This window comes from Triticum aestivum, chromosome 5D, assembly GCF_018294505.1.
Source record: "Triticum aestivum cultivar Chinese Spring chromosome 5D, IWGSC CS RefSeq v2.1, whole genome shotgun sequence".
NCBI classification, from domain to species: Eukaryota; Viridiplantae; Streptophyta; class Magnoliopsida; order Poales; family Poaceae; genus Triticum; species Triticum aestivum.
In genome coordinates this window covers 450378042-450402952 of record NC_057808.1, presented here as the reverse complement: position 1 = coordinate 450402952, position 24911 = coordinate 450378042, and the positions used below count along the sequence as shown (strand labels likewise).

Genomic DNA, 24911 nt, shown 5'->3' with positions numbered 1-24911 from the left:
ATGCACGCTTAGGCTTTTAGGGTGCCTCGGCGTCGACAAACCCTAAATGATAAAAGCTTAGCTTTTAGGATGCCCCGGTGTCGACAAACCCTAAATGATGAGACCATGATCTTGTTCCTTGACAATAACCAACTTTTTGACCAAACTTTTTTCCTATTTAGAGCGAAACATGGCCCACAACGATGAGGCCGGCGGTTCGGGCGGCAAGCAATTCTGGGAGCTGTCCCAGGAGATGGAGGAAGAACCTCACCGCTATGAGGACGCCGCCGCGGAAGACACCGATCCTGACTACACAACCCCTAGTGGCGTTGGGGATGACACCACTGATGGTGCCGCCCAGGATGCCACCACTGATGATGGCGGCGCACAGATGGCAGCCAACCGAAGAGGCAACGGAAGGACCGGCGCCCGAGCGTGCTCGGCACCGTCAAGGAGGAATTTACTGAAGTGAACTCCGACGGGCATCCAACGGCGCCCAAACAAGTAGTCAAGGGGTACTCAGTTCAGCTCGGGTGCATTCTCCGGAGCACCGTCTCGATCAACACGGAGAACCTAAGGCATAAGGACCGAGGGAATTTGCGCAGCCTCCTCTTCACGAAGCTGCACGAACGATACAAGTTCCCCGCTGAGTTTGCAGACACACGCCTCTCAGGGAATAAGGTGAACAGTGCTGCCCTCACGAGGATGAGCACGTCCCTGTCTACATGGAGAAGCACGGTGAAGGCAATGATTGAAAAAGGTGATAGTTATGAGAAGATCAAGGCAAAATATCCTTTGATAAGCGAAGATGACTACAAGGAGTTCAATATCAAGTGCGAGAGCAGCGCAACCTCCGAATCAAGTCAGTGGGGGAAAGAAATGTGGCAGTTGAACTTAGGGGTCCACCAACTCGATCCCGGCGGTTACAGAGTGGCGGAGCCTATATGGGACAAGGAGGACGAGGAGCGTGCCGAGCAAGGCCTACCGCCCCGCTTCGAGAAATTCCGTGACAAGCATACCAGGAACTTTGTCAGGGCCCGGTACAAGGAGGACCCGGTAACAAAGGAGCTTACCACGGATCCGAAGACCAGGGCGCTTGAGCTTCCCTGGTAAGGAATACACCCCGCGTAATTAGCTCCATATGGTTGCATTCTAATTAATGAAGCCAAATTTCTAAATGGTTCACATTCCTTCCGCATGAGGCTGAAAGCAGTAGCGCGGAGTCGTCTCAGAGCTCCCCTTTTGACACCCCTTTAAATAGGGCGTTGAACGTAATGAAAAACAAGGATAAGCTCAGTAAGCCGTCGTCAGCTGGTCGTGTGGCCGGCAAAGGCTTGTCCACAAAATGGTCGTCATACTATACCGCTGGTGGGCGAAAGGAGAAAAAGACCAGCTCGGAAAGCCAGTCGCGCGAGGTTCAAGAACTCAAGGCACAAGTGGCGCGGATTCCGAGATTGTCCAAGAGCAAGTGCAACAACAACTGGGAACGACGCTCACCGCCATTGTGCCTACCTTGATTCAGGGGCTGACGACGTGGATTGCGGGCGGCCAATAGGGGCCTCCCCCGGTTCCCAGCTTCACGGCCAGCAACTCGCACAACGCGCAGGCGGCGCCATTGGTGTCTCCGGCGGAGGCGGTATTCGTGTCTCCGGCGCCGGCACGGGCATTGGAGCTTAATGCACCCGGGTGTACGCCGGCCGGCACCTCGCCAGCAAGCGGCCCCTCCGTCAGTTGCACGCCCGCCGTTGGCGGTGCCTCGACATTAGCCGAGCTCGACGGCATCACGGTAACTAAGCCTCTCGGCCGATGACTTCATCTCCTTGCCTTTGACTGGGCATCCCTGACGCCCTACATGTTTTCGCAGGGCGCCGCCGATGTTCCTTGCACTCTCCTGCACTTCGTGGGCGGCGAGTTGGTCGATGTCGCCAAGGGCAGAATCGTTCAACCGGGCAACCGCGTGTTCCACGGTAATCCGATGCCACCCACCTTGTATAGGGTTGAACTGGTTCGGGTGCTGCCAGGCTGCGACGAGTTGTTACCTCCGATTCGACCCGCTGGGGCCGACGAAGATGATGTGATGACCCTCAGCGCCTGCGTAAGCTGGCCCCTGCTTTGGCCGAAGAGCCAGATTCGTTTGGGGGCGGGGGACACCACCCCACAGACAAGACCGCCAGTCGTGCCAGCGCCAAGCCATGGCAAGAACGCCGCAACGCTACCGGACATGCCGGACATCCCTATGGCACAGGATCCGGACATGCATATGGCACAGGATCCGGACGACGACGACAACGACGGCGGTACATTTTCCAACGTCGATAAGTACTTTGCCGAACATGGGTATGGTGACGAGTTCTGTGGGCCTCCTTCTCAAGAACCCAACCCTGAAAAAGACGATCGCGATCTAGCTGGTACGGTGGAGAAACCCAATTGCAACAGGCGTCGTCTGGCGTTCAGTTCTCAGGAGACGCCTCCAGCTACCGCCTTCACCGAGCCTCAGATAGCTGAGGTGCGAAATATTATCAGCCCCAACACGCTCAAGAAGGCGGTCTGTGAGCAGAACTCGATCCCATTACAGCAGATCAGGAAGAAGGGACGGAAACGAAAGACTAACAAGGGCGCCAGTGCGAGCCAGCCGGCACCGAGTACGATCCGTGCTCAGGACGGGCCACCTTCACCTAAGGATATCTCGAGGAGGGTACATGTGGCGGGTAGGGCGATGCTACCGACAAATATGCTCAATGCTACAACCGGTGCTATGCGGAGTCTGCATGACAGTGTTCTTTCTTTGGAGAAGCGGCGTCTCAGAGAGAATGATGTGGCATACCCGGTTTTCGTGGCCAAGGTGCCAGAGGGCAAGGGCTTTGTGGATAGCGCCGTCGGGGGTACGATCGTCCTGCGGTTTGATGACATCTTTCTATGCTTAACCTTCATCCGCTGCACTACACCTTCGTTCGGCTATTTTCGCTGAGTATGGAGATGCGGATCATTAGAGACAAGACCCCGGACATTGTGATAGTCGACCCCTTCTACATGCGTGCCAAGATCTTGGGCAGCGTTGGGGACCGGCAAGTCGCGAGTTCACACCTCGAAGGCGTCATTCTGGCAAACCCAGATAAGGATAACTTCCTCGTGCCTTACTTTCCCGAGTAAGTCATCTTCTAACCGCCCCGTAACATATGATTTCTTAGATTTCGATCGTTCTTTTTTTTTCTAACATTCCGTGTTCTGTGCAGTGACACACATTGCACACTCATCCTCTTAAGCCCGAAATATTCCATGGCCACGTATTTCGACCCGGACCGTGACTCCAAGATAGACTACACAAATATCAAGAAAGTTCTTGATGATGCTTTCCCCGGCTACGCCGCATCTGAAGGCACCTTTAAGAGGCCAGCTCGTAGGTACGGCAGGCACATGTTCACCCACAATACGACGTTCCCCTGCGCCAAGCAGCCGCCTGGCGGTCAGAAGGATGCCTACTACGCCCTCCATCACATGCGGGCGATCGTACGGGACCATAATCACCTTCTGCTACCAAATAATTTCAAAGATTGGGCCGCAAGCTTGGCGGCAATCCAGGATGCGGACATCCGACAAGAATTCTTTTGCATCCAGTCGGAGTTTGCAGAAATCATTCATCAAGATGTCCTTCGTACCTCGGGCAGTTCTACCTCAAATTTCAACCGTCCAACAGTGAGATAGACACAACGCTACAAATGCAGGCTGACAACGCCCGCGACTTCATGACCATCACAACAGACGGCGGCTTCATCCACGCTCCGGCCCCATTAGTCGAGTCGAAAGTAGTGATGCTATGTGTAGTTCTGAAATATTGATTAGCTCATGTTGTAATTAAACTTTAATGAACTTGTATGTCTCTTTGGTTTGGACAGTCGTTCAACTTAGATGTAATCGATGCTATTTATTAGTAGGACCATGAATCGTGCTATTAATGTGTTGCTTTTCTCTCCCGATCCTTTTGTTGCATACTTATATATTGCTTATGTATTGTCTGTTGTTTGGCTAGTGCATAGAGATGCCGTCATATGTCGTGTACAAGGGTAAGGTTCCCGGAGTCTACGACGACTGGGAGGAGTGTAGGAGACAGGTTCACCGTTTCAGCGGTAACAGTTACAAAGGGTACACCACTAGGGCGGAGGCGGAATCTAGATACACGCGCTATCTAGCGGGAGAGAGGAGGGAGCATTGGAGGAACCGGATGAAGACCGGTTTCATTGCGATGATGCTCATCGTGATGACCGCAGCTCTCTTCTATGTGATGGTAGTTTAGATGATCGATATCGACTTGTAATGTGAAGACAAACTCACTACTCGCGGTCTCGAGACTTGTAATGTTCTATCTTTGTTCGGTCTTTTGAATTCGGAGACTAATATGATGAATTGTATTCGGAGACTAATCTTCTATTGTATTTGATGAATCTGCTGTTGCTGTGTGGTGCTGTTTATATTCTGTCCAATAATATATTTTGTAATCTGTGCAAATATCAGAAAAGAAAAAAATCCCTAATATATATACTAATGACGCATCACCCCAACGTGCGCCATTAGTATGCCAAAGGATACTAATGGCGCATCACCCCGCAGTGCGCCATTAGTATGGCAAAGCACATGGGTAAATATGGCCCCTGGAAGGCATACTAATGACGCACCGTGGCCTATACTAATGGCGCACCAGTGGTATGTCATTAGTAAAAAATACTAATGGCGTGGTACTAGTGGCGCATCAGTAGTACGCCATTAGTTGGCAAAACTGGTGCGCCACTAGTAGGCCTTTTCCTAGTAGTGGTAGCCGGACTATAAATAAACCAAGATGGTGAAGAAAGCTCTATAACTACAATACAACAATAGTTCATCTACTAATGGCGCACCACGCGACCCCCTTATACTCGACAGCTGCCGCGCTGTTGCTGATACTGCTCCCGCTGTCCGCCGGAGCAGCACCAGCGCCAGCGCAGATAGGGATGCCGGGCTGCGACACCAGCTGCGGCAACTTGAGCGTGCCATACCCGTTTGGCATGGGCCCGTCTCGTTGCTACCACTCGCCGGGATTCAACCTCACCTGCGACCGGTCAAGTAACCCGCCGCGGCTCCTCGTCGGCGACGGCACCCTTCAAGTCTCGGAACAGATCAACACCGATTTTGACTTGTTAGCCGTCGTTTACACTGACGACATCAAAATCGACAGTGGTGGCCACGGCAGGCTGGGCGGCGGGCTCAGCGACGACGGGCCATACGTGCTGTCGCGGTACAAGAACCAGCTCATCCTTTTGGGCTGCAACGTGCGCGCGACGTTGAAGAACGGCAACATCACCATGAGCAGCTGCTCCTCCCTGTGCCCGAACGACTACGAGGGGCTCTCGTCCGATTCCGACGAAAGGCTGTCCAGGCCGGATAGAAGCATGTCCTGCTCCGGCATTGGGTGCTGCCAGGCGCCCATCGTCGTCTACCGCGAGGTACTGGCTGGATCAAACGAGATCGTCCCAATCACGTCGTACGACGTGGAGCTAGAGTCCTTTGGGTGGAACCGCAGCGAGGCCCAGCTGTGGCCGCCGCGCGTGTTCATCGCCGAGGAAGGCTGGCTTGCGACATGGAGCCTCTCACACCAGCTCTCTACGCGCGGCGTGTCGATGGAAGTTCCCATCTGGCTCGGCTGGGAGGTCATCGATGACCACCAGGACGACACAGATCAGCTGCAGCGGTCGTCCTCGCCTGCGTCGGCGTCAGAGTGTTCTAGGGATGCGGCCAACAGTGTCTGCAAGAGCAGCAACGCGGACTGCAGAAAACACCAAAGAGGCGGCTACACGTGCTCCTGCAAGTCTGGTTACGAGGGCAATCCCTACATCACCAACGGATGCCAAGGTTAATTCGATCTTCTGTTATTTCCTCCTAAGTCCTAACCAAGCTTGTCAATAACTTACTATTGACTCATACATTTCGTCGAACACTTGCTATGCGCCCCCGCCACGATGGTGGCCAAGCCGGCCTGGCTAGTGAGCACGCCGGTCATCGTGCTCGCCGCCGTCGTCCTGTGGATCGGGGTGTTCGACCGGAGGGCACCAGGAGCGTCAAGGACCTCACCGCACCACTGCCCAAGGCCGTGCAGCGTCAAGGACGGGGACCACTAGCCACTCACGTTGGCCATGGACATGTACTAAAAGTGCTTCCCGGCGTCGTCCTACATGCCGTTGGCGAGGACTAGGTGCGCACGTCAGTCGTGGACATGTAGAGCTCCACTGTGCAAGTGGAGGCGATGGCGGCCTTGTCACGGAGGGCGTGCGCGACGATGTGCTCCGTGGCGCCGGCCATGTCTTTGAAGGCCTCGCGCGCGACGTTGAGGCCCATGCACGTCAACGTGTGCTCGCACTGCGCCAGCGCCTGCGGGTGCGAGATGACACGGCCCAGCAGCTCCCGGTGGACCCCCGGAAGGGCGAGTAGGCTGTGGTGGACGGGGAGCTGCACCTCACCCATGATGTGTGGAGCCGGTGCCTGAGGAGCAGGTCGTAGTTGCGGTGGATGCTGCCGCCCAGGGAGTTCTCGACGGGGAGAACGGGAGGAGGCGACAGCCACGGTGGCGATGAGGAGACTGCAGTGCATCGGGCTGAAGAGATGCTCTGCCGCCTGCCCCGACGAGCTGTTCTTGCACTAGTAGAAAACAGGTCTTTGGTTTGACCAGAAAAAAGCATTAATCCCGGTTGCATTACGAACCGGGACTAAAGGTTGGACCTTTATTTTCGGTTCGAGCCACCAAACGGTTCTAATGGGGTTTGAGGCATTAGTACCGGTTCGTGGCACGAACCGGTTCTAAAGGTCCCATTTTCAAACTCTAAACCCCCCCCCCCCCCCCGGTCCACCCCGTGGATCGCCTTTTCAGTTTTGTAAAAAGCAAAAAAAAGATAAAAACTTCAAAAATTAAAATCCTTCCAGATATAGTTATGTTACTACATGTACTAGTTAGGAAAATTTAAAAACTTAAATTTGGACATGTTTTGCAAAAAGTGTAGGGAAAATGTAAAATGGCTATAACTTTTGCATACGATGTCAGAAAAAACGTATAATATATCAAAATGTTCAGCACGAAAATCCACATCCGATTTAGACGGCCTACGGCTTGTTTGCAAATTTTTAGAATCCTCAAATTCTAAAAGGAAAAAAAAGTTATGCTCAAATTTCAGTTTTTTTTGAATTTTTGTTAAATCTGGTCAAACTATGGTCAAACTACTTATTCAAGAAGTATTAGTGTTACTAAATAATTATTCAAGAATATTAGTGTTAGTAAATAATTATTTCAGTTTTTTTAAATTTTGGTCAAATCTGGTCAAACTATGGTCAAACTAATTATTTAAGAAATATTAGTGTTACTAAATAATTATTTCAGTTTTTTTGAATTTTGGTCAAATCTGGTCAAATTGTGGTCAAACTGTGGTCAAACAATGGTCAAACTAATTATTCAAGAAATATTAGTGTTACTAAATAATTATTTCAGTTTTTTTGAATTTTGGTCAAATCTGGTCAAACCGTGGTCAAACTATGGTCAAACTACTTATTCAAGAAATATTAGTGTTACTAAATAATTATTGTTTTTTAGAACAATAGTTTCAAACTCAAACAGTGAAATGTGTGACTTCATGCTCAAACTTAATTCCTGAGGGTTAATAGAATTGACATCTTACTACTGTCAGGAAAACAACAAGTGCAGACTTGGAAACAAGAGAGAATAGAACCCGGAAGTTAAGCATGCTCAGGCTGGAGTAGTGAGAGAATGGGTGACCGTCCGGGAAGTTAGATGATTTGGAATGATGAGGGGTGATTAGAGATTAGAGGTTAAATTGAGTAGTGATGAGGGGTGATTAGAGATTAGAGGTTAAATTGAGCAGTGATGAGGGGTGATTAGAGATTAGAGGTTAAAATAATTCAGAAATTTGAAATTAAAAAAAAATCAAAATAAAATTTCAAAATAAAATCATAAAATTTTCTTTAGCACCGGTTCGTGTTACCAACCGGGACTAAAAGTGGACCTCCAGGCAGCGGCCCTAAAGGCCCTTTTTCTACTAGTGTTCCCACGCCCAGGGCTGGCGCCGCCTGTCCCCGACGAGCTGCGACAAAAAGGAGGAAAAATGAAATTATACTCCCTTATAGCCGGATAGGGGATCGGTTAGAAACGCCCTAAGGTACGTAGAAGTAGGCTCCATTCCACAAAAAGATTTCAGTATATCCAACTCTTAAAGTTTATTTGATTTCTTATGACATTTATGTGTGTGCAATTACATAATGTTTTCAAATAGATTCCTCATAATTAAGTCCTCTAATTTACCTGCTTACTTGTATGTATATGTGCAGACATCGACGAGTGCAAGGATTTAGAATTTTACAAGTGTTATGGTCAATGTACCAATATGGATGGTTTATTTCAGTGCCAGTGCCCACATGGGACCCATGGCGACCACTCCACGCCCGGTGGTTGCTTCAGTTTGCTGGGAGGTAGCATCTTTTTGTTTTCTTGCATACATTTCCTTTTGAAACGAACCATGGCTGAGTTGTATGTTGTTATTATTTTTTATAAATATCCGATACTTTGTCAACTATACATTAGTATGCAAACGATCAATTGTATAACTCGCCAAGTTGCACATTTGTAGGCATGAACCAAACTTAGCTTAAAAAAGGGATGCGCCACTATCACGTGGTCGTTAAATCCAGATTCAGAGTCAATTCAGATTTAATAAAATCTCAACCAACTTAGTGAAGTTAGAACTAAGAAAATAATACTAGTACACTCGAATAAATAACTATGAGGTTCTGCGGAAAAAAAGGTGCTTTGGTGCAATGACCTTTGAAGACCTTGTAATGTGCACATCAACCAAACTAACATGTAATAAGAAAATATAATTCAAGAATATAAAAATGTCTAAGATAATAAATAAAATAAAATTTCAGTTCCAAATCAAGATCATTAGAGAAAAATTGTTGTAACCTAGGTAAAATAAGATTAATTATTGTTGCAATACATCCTTGTAAAAAGTGACATAATTTGAGGATATGAAATAGCCATACGTAATTATATAACTGGTAACTGTATTTTTCTCATTATTAAGATAATGTAACTGTATAAATAATATTGTGCTAGAGTTACAACGAAAAAATATTTATATTGTAGATAAATCAAAACAATTTTGGACCTGGGAATTCTAAAAAATATGTTTGAGCAAACCAAAGTATAGAGTGGAAACTATAATGTTGACAATTAAAATGTTGTACATGCTAGATAAATGCAAAAACAAACAGTTAATTACGCAAATGTACGTAGCAGTTGCAAATGTATATATTATACCGTGTAAAAGTTTGCCACAGGACTAGTTATGTTTTCGACGGTGTAAAAGTTTCTAAAGTTCATTAAAAAAATACTAGAATAACACACCTATAATATAACATGACTGAACGGAGCGATTGGAAAAATACGACTGTATGTGTCCTGGAGAAAAATATTAAACAGTTCAATATATATTTATGTCACGCTGAGCTGAAAAGATTGCTTTTTCGCCAAGGACACATAAATGCATATTTTCACAATCCCTCCGTTGATCATATTATTACAAATAGTGCCGCACCACTAGTTATTTCATATTTCTTGATAAATTTTAGACCTTAAAAAACTAGGGAGGCTTTACAAGTTCTATGGTAAGCTATGGTAGATACAGTTTTACCTATATATACAATTTTTAGGTAGTATGTATAATTTTTGGTATATTATTTTATACTTTTAATATGAAGGTATTTTCGCAATATGCAAATACTATGGATTCACATGCAATTTTTTCATATAACTTGGTTTGAAATATCTTAGATTTATTATATGAGCATACTAAGAATAAAAAAATAGTATTTATACCACCACATAGTAGTATATGGGATATGAGGGTAAATACACCGAGTGGTATGATTTTTTCTTCTATGTGTGTGTGTGTGTTTGTGTAGTACGACCAAGTGTAGTTACTCCCACTTCGAAAAGTCCATTCTGCACCCGAGCTCATATGCTCCCGCATGAACAGTAAAATCGAAAAAAAAACAAAAAATTCCAATTTTTTTTGAGAGAAACATTGACAAAAGTTCTAAGTGCCTGCAAAAATTCATCATGAAATCACATTCCTGTAAGGCGTGGCAAAAAAACAAATTCAGTGCTTCAGAATGCGTTTGAAAGTAGCTTTTTTCAGAGTACTGTTTTTGTTTTTTTTGCCACGCCTTCTAGGAATGTGATTTCATGACGAATTTTTGCAGGCACTTAGAAATTTTGTCAATGTTTCTTTCAAAAAAAAATTGGAATTTTTTGAATTTGTTTCGATTTTTTTTCGATTTTACTGTTCACCCAAGCTCATTTGAGCTCGGGTGCAGATTAGCCGCGTCCCTCCCACTTTTGTTGCGCATGTTCTAGGTAGTATCTATCATAACAAAGTATATGTACGTGTAGTATGTAGTATATAAAAAGGTTTAAAAAGTATATATTGGACGCGGCTGTTATAATCCCGAGGTCATTTGAGGTCGGGTGAACAGTAAAATTCCAAAAAAAAATGGACGCGGCTTATATAAAAATGTAGTATATATAGGGTTTAGGGTAGTTTTTAGGTAGTTTGCACGATATTTTGAGCATACTCTTTTTTAAGTACAAATATGATATTTTGAGACTATAGTTTGGGACTACAACTACTTTATAGGTAGTTTGCACGATATTTTGAGCATACTCTTTTTTACGTACAAATATGCGTATTTCACAAATATAAAAAAACTATGAAGTCAGTTGCAATTTTTTCCATTAAATCACTTTGAAATATCTTAGATACAATAACATACCAAAAATGATAAAATAGTACATATACTATCACATGCTAGTATACAATACATGGTGTAACTTTGAGGCGGTCAAGTAATTTCAAATCATTTTTTATCACAGCGTTATATACATATCTTAGTTTTCTGTTGTAGCTAGTGTACAACTCGATGGAGATGCTTGAATGCTAGAGTCGAGATGGGCAGATGAACGGATATCTACAGAACGCTCATTAATGTTTACATGCATACATGCACCTGTAGGTAATTGTATCACATCATGCGGCAACTTGAGTGTGCCATACCCGTTCGGCATTGGGCCGCCCAAGTGCTATATGCCAGGTTTCAACCTCACCTGTGACACAAACCACCAACCTGCGCGACTGATGCTTGGCACACTTCGAGTTGTTGACTTCTCTCTCCGCAACAACACGATGCGAGTTATCAATGCTGACCGAGTCAATAATTTCTTTATCGGTGAAAGCATTCACGACATCATTTATGAGATGGGTTATGGAGAGGTGGTGCCCTACTCGTTGTCAACCATCGATGAATTTATCCTCATCGGATGTGGCGTGCAGGCGGTGTTGTCCAACACTGAAAACAACCGGGTCATCCTCAGTAATTGCTCCTCCTTCTGCCCGTCAAACAAGAGCGGAAGCTACAATGCCACAACAGCTGCTAGTTTCGGTGACAGCGAGTACTGCTACGGCATGGGTTGCTGCCAGGCACACATATCGAAGTCGAGGAATGGCATGCCCAGTGATTTCTCGATTGATTGGATAGATCCTAACATTGCCTCCGATGGGTCATTTCCACAGGCATATGCGTTCATCGCAGAGGAAGGGTGGTTGAACAAGCGTTGGCTCTCTGCCCGGCTTCCATTAGCGCCGTTCACAAACGATCCAGCACCCCAACTTGAGGTTCCCATTGTTCTAGATTGGGAGGTCTTACAATTGCAGCGTGGCATCTCGCACCAGCCAACCAATGTGAGCTCATCGCTGCGTCAACAACAATATCTCAAGTGTCCTGGCATCTGTAGCAGCAAGAATAGCATCTGCAAACAAATGACCAGAGGCTATTCATGCCACTGTAGTGAGGGTTACGACGGCAATCCCTACCTTGACGGATGCAAAGGTTAGCGTGCAGGCACCTTGTGTGCTTGCATCATTTTAATTTGTTTTGTTGTTCATCCCTAGTATATCCTATTCCTACACCTTTTGCTCTTTTTTGTCTATATTGAAGTCAATTTATTTACTTGTCTCCTGCAGGCGGTGTGCACAAAGACTTTAAAGGTGAGTAAAACATTTCTACTATGTATGCGATACATGCGGAGAAAAATGGGTAACTGTACTGTATATACTTTCAGGTATGAGCACTGGAGCTGCTGCTGGAGCGGGGCTCGTACTTCTGTTTCTTATTGGATTTTTCATTGCTAAGAAACTAAAACAGCGGAGGGCTCAAATGTTAAAATGTAAGTTCTTCCACCAAAATCGTGGACAATTGTTGCAACAGTTGGTACCCCAAAGTGCTGGTATTGCAGAAAGGATGATCATAACATTGGAAGAGTTAGAGAAGGCGACCCGTCATTTTGACAAAGATCTCGTGGTTGGCGGAGGAGGTCATGGTATTGTTTACAAAGGGATACTGTCAAACCAACATATTGTAGCCGTCAAGAAACCCAAGAAGGTGTTGAAGAATGAGATCAATGAATTTATAAATGAGGTAGCTATCCTATCACAAATTAACCATAGAAATGTAGTAAAACTCTATGGTTGCTGCCTTGAAACTGAAGTCCCAATGTTGGTCTATGAGTTCATATCTAATGGGACACTTTACGAGCATCTTCATGTCCAAGGACCAAAATCATTATCTTGGGATGACAGGTTGCGGATAGCCATTGAGGCACCAAAATCACTTGCATATCTTCACTCGGCTGCATCAACACCTATCATTCATAGAGACATCAAGTCTGCTAACATACTTTTGGATGATACTCTGACAGCAAAGGTAGCGGATTTTGGAGCTTCCAGGTATATTCCAATGGATATATCTGGGGTTACAACAAGGGCTCAAGGTACGAGAGGGTATTGGGATCCTATGAACTTTTACACAGGGCGAATAACTGAGAAAAGTGATGTCTATAGCTTTGGGGTCATCCTTGTGGAGCTGCTAACTAGAGAGAAACCATTTTCATATTTATCATCAGATGAAGAGAGTCTTGTTTCACATTTTGCCAGCTTGTTTGAAAAAGGGCAACTGCTGCATATATTAGATCCACAAGTCATGGAGGAAGGAGGGAACGAAGTTGAAGAAGTAGCAAGTATCGCGGTAGCTTGTGTAAAGTTAAGGAGAGAGGACCGCCCAACCATGAGACAAGTGGAGTTGACACTGGAAGGCACACATACATTACCGAGGCAAACTTCAGATAATGCATCTCCATCCACAAAAGTTGAAAGCAACACTAAGGGATCGACCAGACATTATAGTATGGAACTTGAGTTCCGACTATCTGCGGAGCACCCTCGGTAGTTTTCCTTACATGCAAAATAAATGGAGATATTGAAATTCTATGTTAGTGATTTCCATGCATTTAGTTGGCTTATACAAATGTGCTCTCAAGAGTGCTTTATTTTGTTGTACCAGGCCTACTTAGTGTAAGCTACCTATTTTTGTCGAACACACGCAGCAGAAGAAATAAAGCAAGACTAGAGCCCTGCTTCTTGTGATTGACTTCGTTTCAGAGAACACGTGTAGCCGATTGTATTGAATGATGTCGTGTGCGCGAACGGCGAGTACAGGTGCGGAGCCGTCCAAATTAACCGGGATATAGCGGCCCAACTAGTTGGTGTTCCGTTAGTACAGGATTATGGGAGCGGCACATAACAACCGCCGTCTCCACCTCGGTTATGCATACGTTGTTCTCCAAATGGGTAAATGGGTCGTAGATGGGTACCCAACTCTAGGCCCATGGTCGACTGGTCATCGCTGAAAAGTAAAAACAAATCTATCCTCTTCCTTCCATCGCCGCCTAAGACCAGGAACTCATGTCTATGGAGATGTCGACCACCCGAGATACCGAAGTCGATTTCTTGTCAGATCCGGTCAACAGGTAAACTTTTCCGCTCGCATTTTCTATTCCTTGTGGTGGTTGCTGCGTTTAGAACCTAATTTCTTGCTTCCTTTCACAAAGATTTCCCCTGCCAGATCTCGCCGGCGCACAACACTTGGTCGCCTACGACGCGTACAAAGCCATGGCATGTGCGCCTGCTGAGTCCAGCATTGGTGATGCGGGAGACGCTCCGGTGAACAGCAATTGCGATGCAACTGCCCTGTCGGCACCAGCCTCGGAGCAATCTACACGCAAAGTTACTCCTGAAGCCCCAGGCTGTACGAAGAGGTATAGCACTCTGCCAAATCTTGAGTTACCTTTACATGTGCAAATGAACTCATCTCATATTATCTTAAGTCACATTGGTGAACTAACTAGGGTGCTGAATTGCAAACGAGTATTCCATGTAGTTGGTTGCTGTTGGAAATATGAGCAATTTAACGAATGATTTTATTAACAGAAATACTAGATAAAGCATGACTAATATAGCAGTGATAAAACAAGTCATGCGATCTGACAAAGAGAAGGTAAATAGCATTTTCATATATGAACTATGACCAAACATATCTAGAGTAGACAGTAGAGCAAGTTGCATATATTAAGTAGAACCTAACATATCTAGGGCAAACACTAGAACAAGGAACTGTGGCAGAGTCTCTAACAGAAAAAGCAAGAGCACGTACGGGACAACAGCAGCAGAAGAAGCACTGGACTTGGGGTCGACATCCTCGCCAGCCATGTCGTCGAGGAGGTTGTCGACGTTGGGGAAGAAGTCGTCGTCGGGAAGTGGTCATCGGAGTCCAGGGCGTCCGTGACGAAGGAGTCAGTAGTCGCGCAGAGCGCTCCCCAAAAACCTTATCACCCTTCTCCCGTACAGGACTCAAAGAGGTGCGATTTCGGAGGGCTACTGTCCTGACCTGCGGTGCATGCCGCAAGCCGGGATGGAGAAGAACGTAGCAGCAGCGCAGTGCTTAGGAACTTGGTGGCGCGAGGGAGATGGTCTTTCTGATGTGTCTCTGGAGAGGAGCGACCTCTCTTATATAGGCACAGGAGAGAGGCGAAGCAACAGAGGGAGACGAAGCAAACAGGCAGCAGGCGAAGAGGTGCGCCGTTCGGATTTAATCTCCACTACAGCAAAACGTTTCAGCTCCCGTGTGACCGTTCGTATAGCCGTCGTGCGTGGCAAAAATTTAGACATCGGCTCGGCTCATTCCCGCAGCGCGGCGCGTCGTAACGAGGCGTGGCGGGGCGGGGCGGACAGCGGAGGAGGAGCGCGCGTGGATGTCCCTCTTGTTCTCATGCTCATACATGTGGGGAAAGAACCTCCCTTATAAAGAGGTCCAACTCCCTCTAAACTAGCAATGTGGGACTAAACTTTAGTTTCACCTCTTGCCTTGCACGAATGGGCTGCGTGGGCCTCTAGGATTTATTAGGAATTTCTGAAACTGCTATTGGGCTGGCCCAAAATAGACAAAATTCCAGCAATCCCCCACCAGATCCTAGAGGCACATAGAGTTTGCCTTTAGTTCCAAAACACTGTTTTATATACCGGTACTGCAGTGGAGACTGTTAAGTTGAACTTCCACCTAGAACTTTATGCTACACTGCTACCTCTTAAGCATGCGTTGGTTTTCCCTTGAAGAGGAAAGGATGATGCAGCAAAGTAGCGTAAGTATTTTCCCTTAGTTCATCCATCTTTCCACTCAAAACATTAATCTCTTCTATCGCATGAACCTTTTTACTAGTAGATCTTTCGGTGTGCCATTGAGAATAATTAACCATAATATTATCTAGGAGTTTAGTAGCTTCTCCTAAAGTGATTTTCATAAAAGTGCCGCCCGCAGCTGAATCTAAAAGATTTCTAGAAGAAAAATTCAATCCGGCATAAATTTTTTGTATAATCATCCATAAATTCAAACCATGTGTAGGGCAATTACGTATCATTAATTTCATCCTCTCCCAAGCTTGTGCAACATATTTATCATCAAGTTGCTTAAAATTCATAACATCGTTTCTAAGAGAGATGATCTTAGCGGGAGGAAAATACGTAGAGATAAAAGCATCTTTGCACTTATTTCATGAATCAATACTAATTTTAGACAAAGAAGAGAACCAAAGTATTAGCACGATCTCTAAGCGAAAACGGAAATAGCTTCAATTTAACAATATCATTATCCACATCTTTCTTCTTTTGCATATCGGATAAATCAACAAAATTGTTTAGATGTGTAGCGGCATCTTCACTAGGAAGGCCAGAGAATTGATCTTTTATGACAAGATTCAACAAAGCAGCATTAATTTCACAAGATTCAGTATCGGTAATAGGAGCAATTAGAGTGCTAAGAAAATCATTGTTGTTAGTATTGGAAAAATCACACAATTTAGTATTGTCTTGAGCCATAGCGACAAACAATCCAACACACAAGCACACAAGAAGCATGCGAAGAAGAGGCGAACAAAAAGAGGGCGAATAAAACGGCAAAGGTGAACTGGGGGAGAGGAAAACAAGAGGCAAATAGCAAATAATGTAATGCGAGGGATAAGAGTTTGTGATGGATACTTGGTCTGTCTTGACTTGTGCGTATATCTCCCCGACAACGGTGCTAGAAATCCTTCTTGCTACCTCTTGAGCACGCGTTGGTTTTCTCTTGAAGAGGAAAGGGTGATGCAGCAGAGTAGCGTAAGTATTTCCCTCACTTTTTGAGAATCAAGGTATCAATCCAGTAGGAGACTACACGCAAATCCCTCGTACTTGCACAAACAAATAAGAACCTTGCAACTAACGCGATAAGGGGGTTGTCAATCCCTTCACGGCCACTTGCAAAAGTGAGATCTGATAGAGATAATAAGATAAATATTTTTGGTATTTTTATGATATAGATTCGAAAGTAAAGATTGCAAAATAAACGGTGCTTGAAATTGCTTGTTGACGGGAGATTAATATGATGCAAAATAGACCCGGGGGCCATAGGTTTCACTAGTGGCTTCTCTCAAGATAGCAAATTCTACGGTGGGTGAACAAATTACTGTCGAGCAATTGATAGAAAAGCGCATAGTTATGAGAATATCTAGGCATGATCATGTATATAGGCATCACGTCCGTGACAAGTAGACCAAAACGATTCTGCATCTACTATTATTACTCCACACATCGACCGCTATCCAACATGCATCTAGAGTATTTAGTTCATAAGAACGGAGTAACGCATTAAGCAAGATGACATGATGTAGAGGGATAAACTCAAGCAATATGATATAAACCCCATCTTTTAATCCTCGATGGCAACAATACAATACGTGTCGTTTCCCTTTCTGTCACTGGGATCGAAAACCACAAGATTGAACCCAAAGCTAAGCACTTCTCCTATTGCAAGAAAGATCAATCTAGTAGGCCAAACCAAACTGATAATTCGAAGAGACTTGCAAAGATATCAAATCATACATAAAAGAATTCAGAGGAGATTCAAATATTGTTCATAGATAATATTGATCATAAACCTACAATTCATCGGATCTCGACAAACACACCGCAAAAAGAATTACATCGAATAGATCTCCAAGAGAATCGAGGAGAACTTTGTATTGAGATCCAAAGAGAGAGAAGAAGCCATCTAGCTAATAACTATGGACCCCAAGGTCTAAGGTAAACTACTCACACATCATCGGAGAAGCTATGGTGTTGATGTAGAAGCCCTCCGTGACCGATTCCCCCTCCGGCGGAGCGCCGGAAAAGGCCCCAAGATGGGATCTCAAGGGTACAGAAGGTTGTGGCGATGGAAATAGGGTTTCGTGGTGCTCCTGGATGTTTTCGGGGTATATGAGTATATATAGGCGAAAGAAGTCGGTCAGGGAAGCCACGAGGGGCACACGAGGGTGGGGGCGCGCCTACCCCCCTGGGCGCGCCCTCCTATCTCGTGGCCGCCTCGCTGCTTCCTTGACGTCCACTTCAAGTCTCCTGGATCGTGTTTGTTCCTAAAATAACTCTCCCGAAGGTTTCATTCCGTTTGGATTCCGTGTTATATTCCTTTTCTGCGAAACACTTAAATAGGCAAAAAAACAACAATTTGCACTGGGCCTTCGGTTAGTAGGTTAGTCCCAAAAATAATATAAAAGTGTATATTAAAGACCATTAAACATCCAAAACAGATAATATAATAGCATGGAACAATCAAAAATTATAGATACGTTGGAGACGTATCAAGCATCCCCAAGCTTAATTCCTGCTCGTCCTCGAGTAGGTAAATGATAATAACAGAATTTTTGATATGGAATGCTACCTAGCATAATTCTCAATGTAATTTCCTTTATTGTGGCATGAATGTTCAGATCCGAAAGATTCAAAACAAAAGTTTAATATTGACATAAAAATAATAATACTTCAAGCATAGTAATAAAGCAATCATGTCTTCTCAAAATAACATGGCTAAAGAAAGTTATCCCTAAAAAAATCATATAGTCTGGCTATGCTCTATCTTCATCACACAAAATATTTAAATCATGCACAACCCCGGTTTCAGCCAAGCAATTGTTTCATACTTTAGCATTCTCAAACTTTTTCAATCTTCACGCAATACATGAGCGTGAGCCATGGACACAACACTATATGTGGAATAGAATGATGGTTGTGGAGAAGATAGTCTCACATCAACTAGGCGTATCAACGGGCTATGGAGATGCCCATCAATAGATATCAATGTGAGTGAGTAGGGATTGCCATGCAACGGATGAACTAGAGCTATAAGTGTATGAAAGCTCGAAAGGAAACTAAGTGGGTGTGCATCCAACTTGCTTGCTCACGAAGACCTATGGCAATTTGAGGAAGCCCATCATTGGAATATACAAGCCAAGTTCTTATTAATGAAAAATTCCCACTAGTATATGAAAGTGACAAAATAAGAGACTCTCTATCATGAAGATCATGGTGCTACTTTGAAGCACAAGTGTGGTAAAAGGATAGTAACATTGCACCTTCTGTCTTTTTCTCTCATTTTTTTGTTTGGGCCTTTTCTCTCTTTTTATATGGCCTCTTTTTTTTCCTTTTTTTATTTTTCGTCCGGAGTCTCATCCCGACTTGTGGGGGAATCATAGTCTCCAGCATCCTTTCCTCACTTGGGACAATGTTCTAATAATGATGATCATCACACTTCTATTTACTTACTTCAAAAATTACAACTCAATACTTAGAACAAAATATGACTATGTGTATGCCTCCGGCGGTGTACCGGGATATGCAATGAATCAAGAGTGACATGTATGAAAGAATTATGAATGGTGGCTTTGCACGAATACGGTGTCAACTACATGATCATCCAAAGCAATATGACAATGATGGAGCGTGTCATAATAAACGGAACGGTGGCAAGTTGCATGGCAATATTTCTCGGAATGGCTATGGAAATGCCATAATAGGTAGGTATGGTGGCTGTTTTGAGGAAGGTATATGGTGGGTGTACGATACCGGCGAAAGATGCGCGGTATTAGAGAGGCTAGCAATGGTGGAAGGGTGAGAGTGCGTATAATCCATGGACTCATCATTAGTCATAAAGAACTCACATACTTATTGCAAAAATTTACAAGTCATCAAAACAAAGTACTACACTCATGCTCCTAGGGGAAGGGTTGGTAGGAGTTAACCATCGCACGATCCTGACCTCCACACATAAGGAAGACAATCAAGAAATAAATCATGCTCCAACTTCATCACATAACGGTTCACCATACGTGCATGCTACGGGAATCACAAACTTCAACACAACTATTTCTCAAATTCATAACTACTAAACTAGCATGACTCTAATATTACCATCTTCATATCTCAAAATAATCATCAAGAATCAAACTTCTCATAGTACTCAATGCACTCTATATGATTGTTTTTATTATACGTATCTTGGATGCTCATTACTTTAGGACTAAGATTTTAACCAAAGCAAATTACCATGCTGTTCTAAAAGACTCTCAAAATAATATAAGTGAAGCATGAGAGATCAGTAATTTCTATAAAATAAAACCACCACCGTGCTCTAAAAGGATATAAGTGAAGCACTAGAGCAAAATTATCTAGCTCAAAAGATATAAGTGAAGCACATAGAGTGTTCTAATAAATTCCGATTCATGTGTGTCTCTCTAAAAAGGTGTGTACAGCAAGGATTATTGTGGTAAACTAAAAAGAAAATACTCAAATCATACAAGACGCTCCAAGCAAAACACATATCATGTGGTGAATAAAAATATAGCTCCAAGTAAAGTTACCGATAGACGAAGACAAAAGAGGGGATGCCTTCCGGGGCATCCCCAAGCTTAGGCTTTTGGTTGTCCTTGAATTTTACCTTGGGGTGCCTTGGGTATCCCCAAGCTTAGGCTCTTGCCACTCCTCGTTCCAAAATCCATCAACTCTTTACCCAAAAGTTGAAAACTTCACAACACAAAACTCAACAGAAAATCTCATGAGCTCCGTTAGGGAAATAAAACAAACCACCACTTCAAGGTACTGTAATGAACTCATTATTTATTTATATTGGTTTTAAACCTACTGTATTCCAACTTCTCTATGGTTCATACCCCCCGATACTAGCCATGGATTTATCAAAATAAGCAAACAACACACGGAAAACAGAATCTGACAAAAATAGAACAGTCTGTAGCAATCTGTATCAAACGCATACTTCTGGAACCTCAAAAATTCTACCAAATTAGGAAGTCCTGGGTAATTTGTTTATTAATCTTATGCAAAAAGAATCAATTGAAAATCACGTTTCTGTGATTTATGAAAACTAATTTCGTGCGCACAAAGTTTCTGTTTTCTACAGCAAGATCAAATAACTATCACCGTAGGTTATCCTAAAGGTTCTACTTGACACAAACACTAATTAAAACATAAAACCACATATAAACAGAGGCTAGATGAATTATTTATTAATAAACAGGAACAAAAAGCAAGTAACAAAAATAAAATTGGGTTGCCTCCCAACAAGCGCTATCGTCTAACGCCCCTAGCTAGGCATAAAAACAAGAATAGATCTAGGTATTATCATCTTTGGTTTGCAATTCATAAGTAGCCACTAGTAGAAAAAGGGGCTTTTACCCCGGTTGGTAAGGGCCTTTCGTCACGGTTTTCGAACCGGGACTAAAGGGTCGTTACTAAAGCCCTAACCCTTTAGTCCCGGTTCTTACATGAACCGGGACAGAAGGTCCTCCACGTGGCCGCTGCTGCCAGCCCAGGCAGGGGGGCCTTTGGTCCCGGTTGGTGACCCCAACCGGGACCAATAGGCAGGGCCTTTTGTCCCGGTTGGTGTCACCAACCGGGACCAATAGGCATCCACGCGTCAGCATTTCAGGGGCTGGGGTTTTTGTTTTTTTTTGAAAGGGGGGGGGTTGGGGGTTTTGGGGGTTAATTTAGGTGTTTCATATATTGTGTTAGCTAGCTAATTAATAGAGAGAAGTGTCCTCTCTTATCTCCGTGCTTGGTCGACGCTACGTACTATATACGTATGGAGAGGACTAGACACGCTAGCTAGTAAGCAAATGAAGGAAACAGAAGATCGTCATGAACATATGCATACAGAGAGAAGTGATATCGACCACCTCTCCTTCTCCGAGAGATTGGTCGAACAACAAGTTCTCGTATATCTATCTGACAGTACCGGCTACATATATACAATAATTATCTCTTACAATATAATCTCCTAATTAAATTGTAAGAACACAGGGTCCACATAGTATTCTCCGTTTTCAGCGATCACGTGGTCAAGGAAGAATGCCGCCAATTCCTCTTGAATTGCTCGCATACAATCTGGTGCTAGGAGTTCATCCCGCATCCGAAACATCTAATTTGAAGAAGGGGGTCAATACATACATATATATATGAATAAATGAAACTCGACACAAATGATGGTAATAAAATAAAATTGTGAATATTATTGCTTACGCACTTCATATTGTTCGTCAGAGTAGCCCCGCTCACAGGTCGTGTGGCGGATAGACTCACAAACGTAGTATCCACAGAAATCATTCCCTTGTTCCTGCCACAACCACTTTACAAGAAATAGAGGTCAATCTAACTGATAAGAAAGCATGCTAAATGGTATTGATGAAACTAGCGCTTGAATCACTAGGAGATGTGCGGAACATGCTACTATAGTACTTACTTTCGGGTGTCTAAATTGCAGCTTCTTCGGCAGTCCCGGAGCTTTTGTGGTGAATTTTCTCCAAACCCTGCCAGACAAAGAAAACAATTACTTGATATCAGGAAATGAACAAAGTTGCTGATATGGTGGATAATGATCGATTTAACTTACTTCTCAAGCATTTGAGTCATGTCCGCATAGTCCTGGGGATATTTTCGTCTCGAGTCTAAGACGGTTACTACTCCCTGCTCAAGCTTAATCTCTAGGAGAATATAGTGGAAGCTGCGCATGCATGCATAAGTCATCAATTACATTACCATAACCTGGACTAATAAGGGAAACCGAATATGCACAAGACAGTAACACTCACTTGAAGTTGTAAGGAAAGAGTATTGTATCTTTGTTTTGATTTGATACCAACGATCGTAGCAAGTTGGCCTCGGCTTCTTTGGCATGTTTTTCAACCGTATATGCATCTATGAGATTTGTGTTAATGAACCCAATATCACCGATTTGTCTTTTCTTCAATTCGGCGATCTTCAATCTGCATAATATAGTGAGGATAATTATAAATACATGCAATGAAAGAGCTGACCTATATAGAGAGACTTAATGACAGAAGTAGTACTACTTACAGACAGTAGCAAGTGATCGTTGATTTATCGAGGGCCTTTGATTGAAAAACTGGAAGAACTCCTCAAATGGAACATTCAGCAGTTCAATTCCAACGAGGTCATGCTCCGGTTTAACTCTCAGCGTCAAAGTATTCATCCCATCAGACTCTCTGCAGGTTTTCATGTACCAATCATGTAATCTTCGCATCATCGTTGTTAGAGATCTTTCATCTTTGACGAGAGGCTTCCCGTAATGGTATTTGTGTTCGTCCACCTCCATGATTTCATAATGTACATCGTCGGGCAGGTAATCTCCAAGATTGCTATAACCGGCCACCATCCTCGGATCATTAGCGACAATGTCTTTAGACACCTTGAGCGGGGGGCATGATTGGTTCGCTTGTTCGCCGAGCTGGGCAATTTTTTTCCCAGCTCGTCGTTCTTTTAACCTTTGATCACTGACAGTATTTCCCGACCGCTCCGCTTCGACAAATGTCTTTGCAATAATGCGCTCATAGTTGCCTTTCGGCGGAGACTTTGGTGGTTTTGGTAGGGCAGCCAGAGTGCGCTTCGCATTCACCGGATCTACCTTCTCCTCCGGAGGTGGATGTTTCTTTGCTTTCACCCCTTCAAAGAAGTTCTTCACTTCGGCTCGCACGATCTTCGCGTTCTCCTCCTCGGTCCTCTCGTATGGTAACTTCTCTGGAGTCTTCAGAGAAGGACCGAATTTGTATTGCCTCCCGCCTCTGGCAGCTGTACTGCTAGACGCCGGCAGAGCAGACGGAGCGGCTGCGGCTATCTTCTTTCCTTGCTTATGAGGCGGAGGAGAAGGACTACGACGCGCCGGAGCAGCCAGAGCGGCGGCGGGTCTCTTCCGCCCTTGCTGACGAGGCGGAGAAGGAGGAGGCTGGCTGCTCTGGCACGTCGGCGCAGGCGGAGAAGGAGGCTGAGTGCCCTGATCACTCGCCGGATGAGGGGGCGAAGGAGGAGGCGGAGTGCCGCCACGCGCCGGAGAAGGAGGCTGAGTGCCCTGATCACTCGCCGGAGGAGGAGGCGGCGGAGTACCCTTACTCGCCAGAGGCGTCCAGTTCGGAAGGTTAATGAGCTCCTTCCGCCATAGGCACGGAGTCTTCAGAGCTAAACCTAGCCGAGTCTCCCCTTCACCGGTAGGGTGGTCAAGCTAGAGGTCCTCAAATCCCTCCGATATTTCATCCACCATCACCCTAGCATATCCTTCTGGAATCGGCCGGCAGTGGTAGGTTGCGCCGGGTTCAGGAGGTAAAACAGAGCCAACAGCCGCCTTGACTTTGAAGTTCTGCCATTGCGCCATAAGGTGGCAATGTTGAGACTCCGTGATAGCATCCACGGGGTAGCTAGCAGGAGCCGTCAAGACATGCTCCGGCTGAAGCAGCTCGGTTGAAGCCACGCTGCTTCTCCGCTGAGATGGCGGGGTAGCTTCGGGGGTAGTTTCGGCATGTCAATTGCCGTCTCGTTCCTCTAGCGCTTGAACCCTTTCGTGCAGCTTCTGAATTTGGGTCTGCTCCATTTTTTTCCTCCTCTCCTGGCTTTTGTAACCGCCTACGTCCGGAAAACCAGCCTTCCACGGAACGGAGCCTGGCGTGCCTCGTGTCCGTCCAGGGTGCTCAGGATTCCCGAGGGCCATTGTGAGCTCGTCGTTCTCTCTGTCTGGAACGAACGTCCCTTCCTGCGCTGCATCGATATATTGCTGAATCTTCTTGACTGGTATTCTCAAAAGCTCGTACGTCCAAACGCACCTCCCTGATACAGGGTCCAATTTTCCGCCAGCCTCGAAGAACCAAGTCCGGCAACGGTCTGTCCAGTTCATTGTCTGTGGTTCGATCCCTTTTTCAAGCAGATCATTCTCAGCCTTGGCCCACTTAGGCCGGGCTTTGAGGTAGCCACCTGACCCCGTGCGATGGTGAAGCTTCTTCTTCGCAGCATTCTTCTTGTTTGTCGCTGACATCTTCTTACTCTTTTCCGATGTCTTGTGGGCCACAAATGCGGGCTAGTGATCTCTGATCTTCTCATACCGGCCAATGAATTCTGGTGTCTCTTCTTTGTCGACAAACGTTTTCAGCTCATTCTTCCACCTTCTGAATAGGTCTGCCATCTTCTTAAGAGCATGAGACTTGATTAATTGCTCTTTAACTGGCTTCTCCGGATCCTCCTCTGGCGATAGGGTGAAATTTGCCTTCAGCTTAGTCCAAAGATCATCTTTCA

The 24911-nt window shown here is 44.9% G+C and overlaps 1 protein-coding gene across 1 annotated transcript; it reads left to right on the top strand.

Annotated features, from left to right (window-relative positions):
* The first annotated feature begins 4845 nt into the window (after positions 1 to 4845).
* LOC123122648 (wall-associated receptor kinase 5-like) lies at positions 4846 to 13547 on the top strand. Its single transcript, XM_044542941.1, has 5 exons — positions 4846 to 5859; positions 8338 to 8478; positions 11083 to 11955; positions 12090 to 12113; positions 12188 to 13547. Exons 1-5 carry the CDS (start codon positions 4860 to 4862, stop codon positions 13348 to 13350), a joined length of 3201 nt encoding a protein of 1066 aa, XP_044398876.1. The 5' UTR covers positions 4846 to 4859; the 3' UTR covers positions 13351 to 13547.
* Positions 13548 to 24911: the final 11364 nt, after the last annotated feature.

Excerpts from the sequence above, each read along its gene's own strand:
- LOC123122648 (XM_044542941.1), top strand. The coding sequence starts at position 4,860 with ATGGCGCACCACGCGACCCCCTTATACTCGACAGCTGCCGCGCTGTTG. Across the intron at positions 11,956-12,089 it reads CTACCTTGACGGATGCAAAG|GCGGTGTGCACAAAGACTTT; the intron begins GTTAGCGTGCAG and ends TGTCTCCTGCAG. Across the intron at positions 12,114-12,187 it reads TGTGCACAAAGACTTTAAAG|GTATGAGCACTGGAGCTGCT; the intron begins GTGAGTAAAACA and ends ATATACTTTCAG.